Raw genomic sequence first — 14,692 nt, 5'->3', positions numbered from 1 at the left:
ATACGGCGTGGTCGCAAATTTTAATAAACATTCGCAGATATTTTTTCGATAGCTTGTACAATATCCAATTATTGAAAATAAGTATTTAACGTTATGGCAAATGATAAAATAGAAAAAAATTTTAGCAGTCGACTTGTGCTAAAAAACTTAGACGAAAATCAGCAATTTAATTAATTATTATAACTTTTTTTTTTGTCAAAAAGATTTATTCGTCAAACCATAGAAGCAAAATTTCCAACTTTTAACTTTCGTTTTGAATAATAAAATTACTATTTTATTCTACTTAATTTATTAGTTTAAAAAAAAAAATTAGGATTTTTTTAAATATACAAAATATTTGCAAATAACCATATAAAATGAAACTTGATGTCAAATATTTAACATTTGTTTCTGGTTAATATTTAATTGATTTAATGCAAACGAGCAATTATTTTTCATTACAATCGCCAGCGGGAAGCAAATATTTCCACCTCCAATATGGCGGCCGTAACCAGCTGGGAGGCAGAAGCTATTGGAGGCGGCCTCGAAATGATACTGTTTCCACAATTTTTTCTGGATGCGGCCACTGATGGCTTCCGCCTCCTTAATGGCCGCTAAAAATTGAATGGTAGGCCGCCGCTAACAGCTTCCGCCTCCCTAAAAAGTTGGCCTTTCGGGAGAAAGTTACTTAGCCGCCAGGCGGCATTATCAACTCTGATATGTGATTTTTAATAATATCGTTTAGTCTTAATACAAAGATTATGAAAAGCAATACGAAAAATGTTTTTCACTGACAAAATAAATTTACACTAAAAAAAGCAATTAATTTTTAAACTAACTCACTATTCAAACTCATTAAAAAAAATTCGCTCGTCAATCGTGAATAACAAAAGTTTTGAAAAATATATTTGCATATATTTATTTATATAACTTTTAACAAAACGTTATAACGAAGTTTTTTATTTTTCGTCATCATCATCATCGTTAGTGACACTATCTGTTCCTACTTCTTCATAATCTTTCTCTAATGCAGCCATATCTTCTCTTGCCTCCGAAAACTCTCCTTCTTCCATTCCTTCTCCAACATACCAATGAACAAAAGCACGTTTTGCAAACATAAGATCAAATTTACGATCGAGACGCTTCCAAGCCTCGCCTATTGCAGTAGTGTTACTAAGCATGCAGACTGCTCTGCTAACTTTAGCCAAATCTCCACCTGGTACAACTGAAGGCGGTTGATAGTTTATACCAATCTTAAATCCTGTTGGACACCAATCAACAAATTGGATAGAGCGCTTAGTCTTAATTGCAGCAATAGCTACATTAACATCTTTTGGAACAACGTCTCCACGATAAAGCAAACAGCATGACATGTATTTGCCGTGACGCGGATCACACTTTACCATTTGATTCTGAGGTTCAAAACAAGCATTTGTTATATCTTGAACACTTACTTGTTCATGATGCGCTTTTTCAGCAGACATAATAGGTGCATATGTAGCCATAGGAAAATGAATTCTGGGATATGGTACAAGATTAGTTTGAAATTCAGTCAAATCTACATTTAACGACCCATCAAAACGAAGTGAGGCGGTAATGCTGGAAACAATTTGACTAATTAATCTGTTTAAATTGGTGTATGTTGGACGCGAAATATCCAAATTTCTTTTACATATGTCGTAAATAGCTTCGTTATCAACCATGAAGGCGCAATCAGAATGTTCTAACGTTGTGTGTGTAGTTAAAACAGAATTGTATGGCTCAACAACGGCAGTTGATACCTGAGGAGCAGGATAAACTGCAAACTCTAGTTTTGATTTTTTTCCATAATCAACGGATAATCGTTCCATCAAAAGAGAAGAAAAACCTGATCCTGTACCACCACCAAATGAATGAAAAATTAAAAATCCTTGAAGCCCTGTGCATGCCTCTGACAATTTTCGAATACGATCCAGTGTTTGGTCAATATACGTTTTCCCCACAGTATAATGACCTCTTGCATAGTTGTTTGCAGCATCCTCTTTACCAGAGATCAATTGCTCTGGATGGTACAGCGATCTATATGTTCCTGTCCTTACTTCATCTAAAAAAAACCTAAGGATTAATAAAAGAAACAATAAATGTTAAGTAGACAAAGAGGCATCCATAAAGTACGTACGCAGTAAAACCACTAATTAAGGACCCCTCCCTTTTATGCACTTGTATGTGTTCAGCGATTCATCTTACGTAGGTATCATTTATCAGAACATCATCCCCCTACTTTTCCCAACCTAAAGTTTTTCAAAACATTAAATTCAAAAATACTTTTAATGGTTCAGTATTTCTCTGTTACATAAAATAATATTGCTTTTGTTAAAAAAACAAAAAGAAACCATGTTTTAGGAGAGAAAACGAGAGATAGTCAAACTGAGTAAGTACTCGCTTTCTTTAACACACAATTTTCCTCCCCCTTATACGTACGTTTTTGGGAAACCCCTTCCCTCCCCCGCTTCTATATCTGCGTAAGTACTTTATCGAAGAACCCTAAGATAATAGTAGTAATAACAACAAAACTAAAAATAAAATTAACAATGATAATATTGACAATAGTAAGAAACTAATATGAATAATAGTAAAATACCGATAACACGGTTATAATACCGGTTAAACTAATATCAATAATAGTAAAATACCGATAACACTTGGTTCAAGATCAATAAAAATTGCTCGTGGAACATGCTTTCCAGAATCAGTTTCGCTGAAAAATGTGTTAAATGAGTCATCGCAACGCCCAACAGTACTATCTGATGGCATTTGGCCATCAGGTTGAATTCCATGCTCTAAGCAATAGAGCTCCCAACAAGAGTTTCCGATTTGCACTCCAGCTTGCCCAACATGTACAGATATGCACTCACGCTAGAATACAGTATACATTAAAAAGTAAACACGAAGCCACTTTTGAAAAAGTACACAATTACTATTAACTCTCCCCAGACTCTTTACAAAGGTTAAGTAAAACCAATTTTTTTAGGGATTGCGGCAGCTTTATTTGATATTTGAGATGAGTAACTTTCAGGCGTAAAGAAAACTTCAAAGCTGAATATGTTTACATGAAAAGATAATGCTTTACAACAAATTATAATGATAGGAGTCTGGAAACAAGAAATTTCATAAAACCTGTGCCCCTCCAACCCTTAATGGCATAGTTTTCTCAAACATCAGACAAAACTGCCGCGATACCTGTATTTTTAAATATAGTTTAATTACAGTTTAGAGTTGTTGTGAGTTTAGCATTATTATAATATTTATAAGGTTGTTGATGTGAAAATAAATGTTAATTTAGTTTTCTTTCTTATAAAATACTACAAATATTATTTAGACTGAAGTTTTCACTTTTAAGAAATAGTATAATTAATAAAAATTAATATTATTCAGTCAACGTTAAATCTAGTTATTTAGAGTCATCATATATATATATATATATATATATATATATATATATATATATATATATATATATATATATATATATATATATATATATATATATATATATATATATATATATATATATATTATATATATATATTTATATATATGTATATATATATATATAAGTACTTACCATTTTAAACTTTTTTTTCAGCTCACACTTATATGCGCAACGTATAACTAAGTATCGCTGAAAACTATTTTATCCAACTGCTTTTATAATCAACGGATAAAATACAATTGTCACGGTTCACAAAACAACTGAGACAAGAAATATTAACAAAGATTACAATCTCTGTTTCGTGCATATATAAAGTATAATTGCTAGCAATATCTCAAAACTTATATATTGTATTTAAAACTTTAAATTCATTCAATGGAATAAAACAAACAAAACAAAACAAAATAAAACAAAGCAAAAGAAATTGAGTTTTTCGATCTTGTTTTAGTTTCAAAAAAAAAACTTGTTTTGGATAAAAAAAAAAATGGAATCAAAAAATATTTTAATCAAAAATTTTCTTTTAGTTTCTGAGTTAGCTTGTAAATTTATTAACTCCGTAGAAGTGTTTTAAACCTCCCAGGAAGTTTATTTTTAAAAGTTATTGATGTTTAAAATATATGTTACTTCAATATCTTTATTATTTATAGGTAAGAAATATAGTACAACTTATTTTCGGAAAAGTAATTTTGGCAATATTAAACAACTTTCCTTTTGAAATTAGTATGACGGTATTAATTAAAAGCATTTACAACCTTTTCCGGTTTTAAAAGCACACGACCTCCTGACTAAAAGGTTTAGTATAGCTTTATTTTATTCTAAATGATTTTTCTTCTTTTTTAAACCTTTTTTAGTGTTTTACATTGCTGATGCCACGTTAGAAAATTCGTTTTATCACGAATTTGAAAACTTCATAATATAGTTTACTTATAGTACTTAATAAAATAGTTTTAACATGTTAAATTTATAAATAGTTTTAATTGTATACAACAACCTGAGTAAAATATTTATTTAGAATAAAAAAACAACTATTCAAAAATCGTTAAGAGGTGTTTTTAATAAAAACTACCCGTTTAAAAGTATATACTTTTGAACGAATAGATATACTTTTAAAAGTATAGCCATACTTTTAAACAAGTTGTTTTTGTTAAAAATACTTCTTAACAATTTTAGAGTTTTTTATTGTGGAATAATATACTTAATTTAGTTAAGTTGTATTAAAACTTTATTATTTCCGTTACTATCTTAGGTAACATTAAAAAGGAAAAATTAAACAAGACAAATTATAGGGAAATTTTTAGTTGAATATATTCATATTTATATATATATTCATATATCTGAGAAATTCATGTCGATCCCTCAAGCTTAGTAGTAGCTTCACAAATAACTGTTTTTATTGTAATATGTTTTTGGTAAACGTAATATCAAACGACAATAAAACAATATTGCGAGGTTGCTATGCTAATACAAAAAAACTTGCGTTAATACAAAACAACATCGCCATATTGCTTTTTTGTTGGTTTATACATTTTTAAATATTTATTTGTATTTTTACTTTGTAATAATATATGCTGAGGGTCATTAATAAAAAATAAAATAAAAAATGTATAAAACGCGTTTAAGTAAAATTACTTCTACTATCAGCATACAGCTCAAGTATTTTTATTAGAGTAAAGTTTCAGTAAAGTATTATACTTTTATTATGAAGCGTACTTAAGTAAACCAACCAATTAGAAAAAAGGAGTTTAAGTAAACCAACCAATTACAAGAAAATAATAAATCCATATAATAATTAAAATAACTTAATAACTTTTTACTTCTAACTTAAATAGGTTAAATTTTTTTTCTAATTTAATTTTTGTCTTAGTTGCCCCAAGAAGACCTTACGGTCCTGTCTCAAAGCACCGCGGAAGAGCATTTAAATAGAAAGTTGACGCCTCCTTTCTTACCAATGACACTAAATATGTTCAAGCTCGCTTGAGCCCTGGATTTTTTGATTATAAAGCAAGCGCTCCAATCATTGCATCTCGACCGCACAATAGGCCACGATACTATGATTTGACATCAATAGACTTGGTGAATAAAAAAAAGCAGTTGCGTTTACTCAGCGTTTTTGGAGTCATTGCACAGCTTTTCATGAATAAAAAACTTGAGCAAAATTGCTCAAATTCACGTAAAGCTGAGTAATTTACTCGGAAAACGCTGAGTGATTGTTCTGCTTTACTTGAATGAAAATTTAAGCAAAATTGATCAAGTTCACGTAAAGCTGAGCAATTACTTCAAAAACGTAAGTAAAAGCAGTTGCTTTTTTTTATTCACCCAGCATAATGATAATGAAGAAAATACAAATGTTGGTTGATTTTTTTTTTTTTTAAGCTTATTTAGGTTCATTCCAGTAATTCTTAAGGAAGTGGTCGGCAAACTTTTTAGCAATAGAGCCAAATGTGAGCATTACAACAATTTAAAAAAAAAGAAGAGCCAAATATGATTGTTAAGTAAACTTTTATGACACACTTTTATTACATAAATTTCATACCTAAAAATATATTTATTATTGCGAACAATGTGCTTGCATTTTCTTGGAAAGTTTGAGTAAGTTAGGTTTGTATGTTGTTGTTTTGAATTTTAGACATAATTCCAGGTTCTCATCGGTAAGACGATTTACTCTTGATAATGTTCATGCTTGAAAAAGATTGTTCGCATATATATGTAGAACCAAAAAGGGAAAAAACAGCAAACGCGAGCTTTTTCACCTGATTGTAAGAGTCAGGATTACTCTTCCAAACGTTGAAAATGATCATGTCTTCCTTCTCCAGGTCATTCAAAGCAGACCACTTGTGTTGTGAACTAAAATCACATTCTTTCTTCTCCAATATTTCCAATTCAACACAAAGACGTTCGAATTTAGAGCACCATATCTCCTTGTTTTTTAAATCAGCAATTGTATTTCAAAGCTACCAATTTCAATTTCAAAAGGAGTAAATTTCATTTCCTTGTAGTTTACGATTAAGCAGATTTAGATAAGGCGTAACGTCTACCATGAAATAAAAGTTTTGGATCCACTGTTTGTCTGTTAGTTCTGGATAGTGAACGGCCTTCTCAAGGAGAAATACTTTAATTTTCAGAAAAAGGGACGCGAAACGTTTTAAAACGTTCCCTCTTGATAACCAACGAATCTTGCTATGAAGCAGAAGATCGGCGTATTCACTTTCATTTTAATTCCAATTCCATTTCAAATAAAAGTTCTTTGAATTAACAATTTGATTACAATTATCAACTTCATTTTAGCGCTTTGGCTAAAATGAAGTTGATAATTGTAATCTCTAATTCCATAACTTTTAATTTCATCCGGAAATGTTTGTGCACAAAGCGCTTCTTGGTGAATGATACAATGGTAAACAAGTATCTCGTGATTTATTTTTTCTTTTAAAATAGCAACAAACTCTTTTCTTACGCCGGTCATACTTTTGGCTCCATTTGTCAAAATCGACACAATTTTATCGAGGGGAATATGATGTTTATCCATACATTTAATTACAGCATTTGCGATGTCTTCTCCACGTGTCTGACCCTTGAGTGGCAATAATCCTAAAAGTTCCTCTTTAGGGCCTGAATAAGACATAAATCTTACAAAAAGTGAAACTTGCGCTGTATCATTAATGTCACAAGACTCGTCAACTGCTATTGGCAAAGCCGAAATCAATTTCGGATCTTTGATATGCTGGGTGGTTATACTCGAACACATTTTAATTGTTCTATCTTTGATGCTTTTAGCAGGCAATAGTACCTCTTTAATTCTTTTCAGAATATCTGTTTTGTTCTTAAAATCTCGAAATAGATCTTCAGATGCATTAATAAAACAATTTTTTATATATTCGCCGTCTGTATACGGTTTCCCTTTCTTAGCAATCTCATGGCTAAAAACAAAACTTACCATACTAATATTGTTGGAAAATTGTATCCAGTTATTAAACATAGAAGTTGACAACTTTTGACTCGTTGGAAGTTCCTCAATTGCTTTCTTCCTTGCATCACCGGTAGGATATTTAGTGCTGATTGACACGTGCTTTCTTATAGTGTGTCTCTCTGAATTTGAGTTCTTGTTATGCGCGAATTTCTCATTACAAATAAGTCATGTCGGAAGTCCATTAAAGTTTTGAATAAACGCAAAATTCTCGGTCCACTCAACTTTAAAGTCGCGGTTTTCATCATCTGTTTTTTTGCTTTATTTTGGAAGCCATGTTAATTGGGGTGCCTATCAAAATAATATTATTTTGTTTACAAAATAATATTGCTTAAAACCTCACAGTTGTTTACAACAGAAAAACTGTAAAAATGCACCTTCAAGAAGAAAATACATTGAAATCGTAACGTGTTGTTTGACAATACGTGACAATGGTTATAGAAAAAATGTTTAAAATATATTTGCGGGTAAATACCTGAATAAGCGTATTCTACGTAAGACGGACTGTTCATAATTTAAAAAAATATATATAACAGAAGGTTGTATTCAAAGTTCACATAAGAAAAGGACAAAAGTTGGTCAGTTTAAACAGAAGACATGGAGTTTATTGAGTTACATCGAAGAACATCGCAGCTTCATTGTTGAAGCGCGATATTTTAATGTATTCTACAGTTACATATTTCAATGGAATTTCCCCCCATTTCTAGTAATATTTATTATAATAAATTTAGTAATTGCAAATCCAGTAATAAAGATTTTGAATTCTAACCATTTTTAACTTTTTTTATAAAATCATAGGATTACTGTTACCATGCTTACTTTTAACATTCATCACGCATAAAATGAAAAATGTACATAAAATCAGCGAGCTATTAGTTCAATTTTCTACAAATCAATATTATATGAAAAGATTATTGTCAATAAAGCTTTAATTATTTGTGATAACCATTTCAGAAAAATATTGTCTAATAAGTGACAAATGTTTTGACATAGTTAGATTGAAAAATACAATAACTTTTTAATAAGAAAGGACAATGTCAGACACAGTAAACACGACAAAGCTGTTCACACTGCAACTACTGGTCTGTTTGAGGTACCTTTATATGACACAGGAGTACGCCGAAAACATACGATTAATTTCAGCCGGTAGCTCGTACATGGTTTGTGTTTACGTTTACGAAAACTACTAAAATTAAACTCGATGTTCGTTAGGTATTTTTACAAAATATAATGTCCTCGATTTATAGAAGAATTTTAGTTCATCGAAATAAGATGTAATTTTTTTCTTACCAAGTTTTTTTTCAACGAAAATACTATTACACTTTTCGTGGACATTTGTGCCGGAGCCGCACTTAAGTAGCCAAAGAGCCGCACTTTGCCGACCACTGCCTTAAGGTCTTATCACAAAGCACCGCGGGAGAGCATTTAACTAGAGGTTCACGCCTCCTTCCTTACTAATGTCGCTTATTGGGCTAGAGCCAGCGTCGAACCTCGGACTTCTGGGTTCTGAGCCAGAACTCTAACCACTGCACCACGGCTGCTTACTGATCTAAAATTAGACATGGGGAAAATATATAATATTAATTTACATATGTATGTGTAAATGTGTTAGATTTATTTCCTTTTTCCTATTTATTATTTACTATATGCAAAATAATTTGAAATAACAAACAATAATTCGAAACATATCAAGTAACTTTTATGGCTTGACCTATATTTAAAGGTTCTGTATTTCGAAATCTTGAATGTTGTTGCCTTGTTAAATGACTTAAGCTTTTCCTAAAACATTGCTGCCGTTAGTTTTTAAAATCAAGTATGTTATTTAAAGTAATAGATTTAACTTTAAAATATTTACTGCCAAAATAAGACTATTATAATTATTTGGAACGTAAATTCTGTCCTTTCTCCTAATGAGTCTTTAAGCGATTCAGAAAATTCTGTCGCAATGTTAAAAAAAAAATGGCCGCGCACAGGAAAAGAATTTCATTACAACAAGAACGAGAAAGAATTTTATAAGAGAGTTATTTCCATTTTGTTTCCAACAAGCATCGCCAAAAACGTGTATTTCTTTGAAAAATGAATCCATGTTTTTTAACGTTTTCCACAATTAAACTGCATATTTAATCCGGGCCTTTTAAGCTTACTTTTAAATCTTAAACACAAAACACAAACCGCCATAACTTACTTAAATAAAACATCTCTTGACCTCGGAATGAACAGTTTTGCATAAAATCAAATACAATGGCATCCACATCTTCTCTATCGTGACACATTGCCAAATTTTTCTTTCTGTTTTTTGTAAAACCTTTTAGCACGTTTAAGATGTATTACTTTTTCCGCAACTGCGACTCTTTTTTGGATTCTCATTGATAATGATGGAACTTTTATTTTTGCTTTGAGTTCTTCGCAAATTGAGCAGACATCTACATGTGGCCGACCGAATCTTTAGCCATGATTATCATTAAAATATTTTTTATAATAGTCGTATTTTACGGATTCCTGCAAAAGTTATCGTATCTCTGGATGGGGTTATTGTAGAGTTCTTTAGACAGCGTAATAAATTCATGACATCTGTATTCAGGCGTTCATCGACTCTAATTCTCATATTATCCATTAATTTTTTGCTAATTTAACTGTTAACTAAAGAAAGTTTCTCAAACATAAATTCTATCTGCCTTAAATTCTAATAAAGTTTCTCTAATTGCCGACTCTGTCTTTATCAATGGCTCAAGCATTATTGGTATTGTGTTCCAACGAGTTTTTACATCAAGATGAAGTTCAATTTCGTTTCCAAGTAGAGCTTTGACTTTGAAAAACTTGATTTCGAACACTTGACAGTTTGATGTATGCTATCAGTTAGCGTGAGTTCTTAAGTAAATTATTGTAGGCAATATATTCTTCGCAATCATCATTTATAAATTTAAAATCGGTGCCTTCTTCAAAAGAATCATTTTCATTGTTATTTTCATCACAGGGGTCGCTTAAATCTTCAATATCATGTTTTTTCGTATAAAGAGTGTAAAATACTCCAAGATGTATACCATGATTAAGACAAATTGACTAATAACATCTAAACTTTGAATATACTTCTTGTTTACAGATGCTCCATCCTAAGTAGATGCAACCAAATCTTTTTCCATTGATATTCCAAACACATTTAGATGTTGTTTCATTATTTCAACCATATCAAGCGCACTACATGAACCCAAAATTCGAATTAACCCTTTTTTACACGTAATATTGTCAATTTTATCATGAATATTAACTCCAAAATATCTTCGTCCTCTTAAAGTAGTAACCTCATCGACAGTCATGCTAAACTTCACTTTTAATTACTTTTAATTTTATGGTGTCAATCTTTTTTTTTTGTTTTTCATCAAAATCTTTGTGCAAAAGTTTCATAACATCACTTTCGTTAGCGGGGAGTTTAAATCCATTTCGAACTATTGACTTGACGAATGTATTTATTTCTGGTTTTAGCTCGAACTGAAATGCCATCCGTAGCCAAATCAGAAACAATATTTTGAAGCTTCTTTTGCGCAATGAAGTCGCCAACAGTTTTTTGTTTCTTCTTGCTTGCTCTCTCATTTGTTAGTATGATTGATTCTGTTGCCTTAACTAAACAAAGTCTGTGACTTTTTAAGTGATTTTTTAAGGTAGAATTTCCTGAGCATTTTATTATTTTGTTACAACGCTGAAACTGTCCTTCCAACTTTTTTGTAATTAGATTTTTTCGTTTTGTTGCGTATATCAAGACTGATATTGCTAATAATATGAATAGAAAGTAAGAGTATGAAGCAGTCATTTTACCCACCGTTAAAAACTAATTCATAACTAGTAACTATGCAATTATTTTTAAGTCAATATAAATAAAAAACTGGTGCTAGAGGCCTTAATTATAACTCTAAAGAAACTCTTAAAAAATTTTTGAGAAACTTTTAGTACCAGATTAGTAAAAAAGAACAATTAAAATAGAAAACTCCTTAGTTTTTTTAAATAGGAGTGCTTATTTTTTTTTTTATAAAAAATGATAACTACTGAATTAAAGTATTTATTAAAGTTACTTACTATCCTATATTTTAAACTATTTATTAAATTGTTATTAAAAAATAAATCAAATTAAATTACCATTTAAATTGCTTTTATAAACGTGTTGTTATATTGTTAATAAAGAAACTTTTCTATTAGCAATTGTTAAATTAAAAAAAAAAAATAATTAAACTTTTATCTGAAAGCGTTCGAATAAAAAAATTCGAACATTTTCAGGTTTAAATGAAACTTTATGCAGTTAAAACTCATTATAATATTTAAATAGAGTTTAATCATTATGCGAATACATAAAAAAAGTTCCAGTTTCTGATTTTTGTCGCTTTAATTTCAATAAAAAAACAGTAAAAAGTCATTTAAAAAACAGCTGTTTGCTGTTTTTGCTTTTTCGTAAAAAAACAGCTGTTTTACTATTACTGCTAAACAGTGTTCAGAAACCCTATTAAAAATATATTAAATATCTTAATGCTCATCACACTAGATGGCTTGGCTCTAGTGTCAGTGACTCTACAGGCATAAAGTCCACAACTTTTGCCTTTTTCAATCCCAAACTCAAATAGTCAACTTTCCAATTCACTTTCCAGACAACCCGAATCATTTTCCTTCTCTAATCGACTTATGTCTTGTTTTTAATCCTACCTAGTTCTCAGTTTCTCCACATTCACACTTAGGTGTTTCTGATCACAGTTTGATCTCTCTAAAACTATTATCTTATTCTTCTTCATCATCTAAATCCACCTATCATCGTACGTCTTGCAACTACCTTAAAGCTGACTGAAACTCTTTCCATGATCATCTTTGTGATGGCCCTTGTGTAGAAATCATTTGTCTTTCTGTTGACAAATGCGCTTCTTTCATAACTTCGTGGATTCAAGCAGGCATGGAATCTTTTGCTCCCCCTCGACGATTCCAAGTCAAGCCTCACTCTTCTCCATGGTTTTCCCAACATTGTGCTGCTGCAATTTCTAATTGAAACCGTTACTTTCATATATATTAGCTAAACAATTCTATTCAATTCAAATCGCTATTCTCAGACCACGAAATCTCGTACTTCATCACAAAAATTAGGCTCTCGCGACTTCTGGAGAATCTTTAACAATATCAGTAATATGGGCAAATCTGTTATTCCACCTCTCTTATATGGTTCAGATTTTTAAACCTCACCTAAAGACAAAGCTGAATTGTTTGGTAAGATTGCTTTTCAATCAAAAGATGATATTGCTTTTCATCAATATCATCTCTTGATTCCACTAGTTCTGGTCTACCTTATATAGTTGTCAAACAGCTTCTTTCAAACAAACCTTTCAAACAAACATTCTTCTTTCAACTTTTAAATAAATTTCTTTCAAACAAACAGCTTCTTTCAAACAACATCCACTGCTTGACATTCGTATCACTCCAGCTTCTGTTTCTAAAGTGATTTCCTGCTTAACTCTTCTATAGCTTAAGGTCCGGCAGCATATCTGTAATAGTCTTGCAGAAGTGTTCTCCGGAGCTGTCTTCTATACAAAACTGTTTAACAAGTGCTTATCTGAATCTTGTTTTCTAGCCTGCTGGAAAACTGAATCTGTTATTCCTGTTTTCAAAAAATCTGGAGAGCAATCTGATTCGTCTAACTACCGTCTCATTAGTCTTCTTCCTATAATAAGCAAGGTTTTTGAATCTTTAATTAACAAACACTTAACCTCTCGTCTTGAATCTAATAACTTACTTTCTGATCATCAATATGGATTTTGATCTTCTCGTTCCACAGCGATTTGCTAGCAGTAATAACCAATAGGTTTTATCGTGCATTAGATAAAGGTGGAGATGTTAAGGCTGTCGCTCTTGATATTTCTAAAACTTTTGATAAAGTTTTGCATGCTGGCTTTCTCCATAAACTTTCTTCTAAAGGTGTATCAGGTAGCATCTATAAGATTATTAAATCCTTCCTTTCCAATCGTAGTTTAAAAATTGTCCTCGATAGACAGCACTCTTCTTTATATCCTATAACGTCAGGATTTCCTTAAGGTTCAATCCTTGGCCCTATACTCTTTTTAATTTACATTAACAACCTTTCATATATTCTCACATCTAAGGAGGTATTGTTTGCTGATGATACTACCATTAACTCTTATCATGATAAGAAACCAACACTCTCTGATTGCTAGAAGGGGCATTTGAGCTTGAAAAGGATCTCACTTCTGCTACAGCATGGGGCTCACTGTGGCCGGCGAACTTTAATTCAGATAAAACTCTATTTTTTTCAGGCAATCGTTACCGCCATAATTTTGATCTTCCTTTATTTTTGAACGGTAATTTACTAGATGAGTCATCTACTCTTTATCTTCTAGGATTAACTCTTACTTCCGATCTTTCTTGGTAACCATATATCAAAATTAGCATCTGCTAAGGTTGCAACTCTTTATCGAGCTCGACACTTTCTTTTTTCGGATTCTTTTCTTTATCTCTTCAAATCTCAAATTCGGCCTTGTATGGAATACTGTTGCCATATCAGGGGCGGATCTTCTAATGATGCCCTTTCTTTTTTAGGCAAGGTGCAAAAATGGATTGTAAACATAGTTGGACCTGCTCTTGCAGCCAACCTCCAAGCATTGTCACATCGTTGTAATGTTGCTTCTATTTCTCTTTTCTACAAATACTATAACGGGCATTGCTCTGAAGAGCTAGCGCCTCATGTGCTATCTACTAAAATTTATTCTCGTGTTATTCGTCATTCAATTAAGTCTCATATTTTTCTGTGACTGTTCTTAAGTGCTCCAAAAACTCTTATTCCTCTAGTTTTTTTTCTTCGAACATCAGTTCTTTGGAATTTGCTTTTTTCATCTTGCTTTCCTGATTCATATAATTTGCAATCTTTTAAATCGTCTGTCAATCGTTATCTTGCTCCACAATCTTCATCTTTTCTCTTCCAGCAACTTCCAACTCTAATAGTGGTTGCTTGCAGCCTTGTTGGAAACGAATATGTTAAAAAAAAAAAAATTTTTTTTGATTGGTTTTTGAAAACAATATGAGCAATACTAACCATATCTTAAAATTTTTTTTAACTGCTGCTGTAGATAAAAAAATTCATAATTTTAATTAATAAATTTTTTTGCGGTATATCACAAGGAAATATACTAAACAGAGGAATGTTGTTTATACTTTTAACCCCTAAGGTAGATGTTATTTACCGTAATTAACGTGCTATTTAAAATTTACCATAAAGTTAGGGCCCTAAATCCCAAGCATTT

The 14,692-nt window shown here is 31.2% G+C and overlaps 2 protein-coding genes across 2 annotated transcripts; both read right to left on the bottom strand.

Moving 5' to 3' along the window:
- Nucleotides 1-872: 872 nt before the first annotated feature.
- LOC100199437 (tubulin alpha chain) lies at nucleotides 873-3,769 on the bottom strand. The gene is made up of 3 exons (XM_065810041.1): nucleotides 3,584-3,769; nucleotides 2,652-2,874; nucleotides 873-2,062 (listed from the first exon to the last, which is right to left on the bottom strand). Exons 1-3 carry the CDS (start codon nucleotides 3,584-3,586, stop codon nucleotides 939-941), a joined length of 1,350 nt encoding a protein of 449 aa, XP_065666113.1. The 5' UTR covers nucleotides 3,587-3,769; the 3' UTR covers nucleotides 873-938.
- Nucleotides 3,770-6,680: 2,911 nt separating this feature from the next.
- Nucleotides 6,681-7,385, bottom strand: LOC136086833 (general transcription factor II-I repeat domain-containing protein 2-like). The gene has a single exon (XM_065809326.1). It carries the CDS (start codon nucleotides 7,383-7,385, stop codon nucleotides 6,681-6,683), a length of 705 nt encoding a protein of 234 aa, XP_065665398.1.
- Between the last annotated feature and the right edge of the window lie 7,307 nt (nucleotides 7,386-14,692).

Source organism: Hydra vulgaris, chromosome 11 (assembly GCF_038396675.1).
Source record: "Hydra vulgaris chromosome 11, alternate assembly HydraT2T_AEP".
Classification (NCBI taxonomy): domain Eukaryota; kingdom Metazoa; phylum Cnidaria; class Hydrozoa; order Anthoathecata; family Hydridae; genus Hydra; species Hydra vulgaris.
The sequence above is the reverse complement of the archived record's forward strand: the minus strand, read 5'-3'. Positions and strand labels throughout refer to the sequence as shown.

What these genes read in the sequence shown, in the direction of transcription:
- LOC100199437 (XM_065810041.1), bottom strand. An exon ending in TCTTGAACCAAGTGTTATCG is followed by an intron (nt 2,063 to 2,651) that starts GTATTTTACTAT and finishes GGTTTTTTTTAG; the next exon opens with ATGAAGTAAGGACAGGAACA.
- LOC136086833 (XM_065809326.1), bottom strand. Translation starts at nt 7,385, where the DNA reads ATGGTAAGTTTTGTTTTTAGCCATGAGATTGCTAAGAAAGGGAAACCG.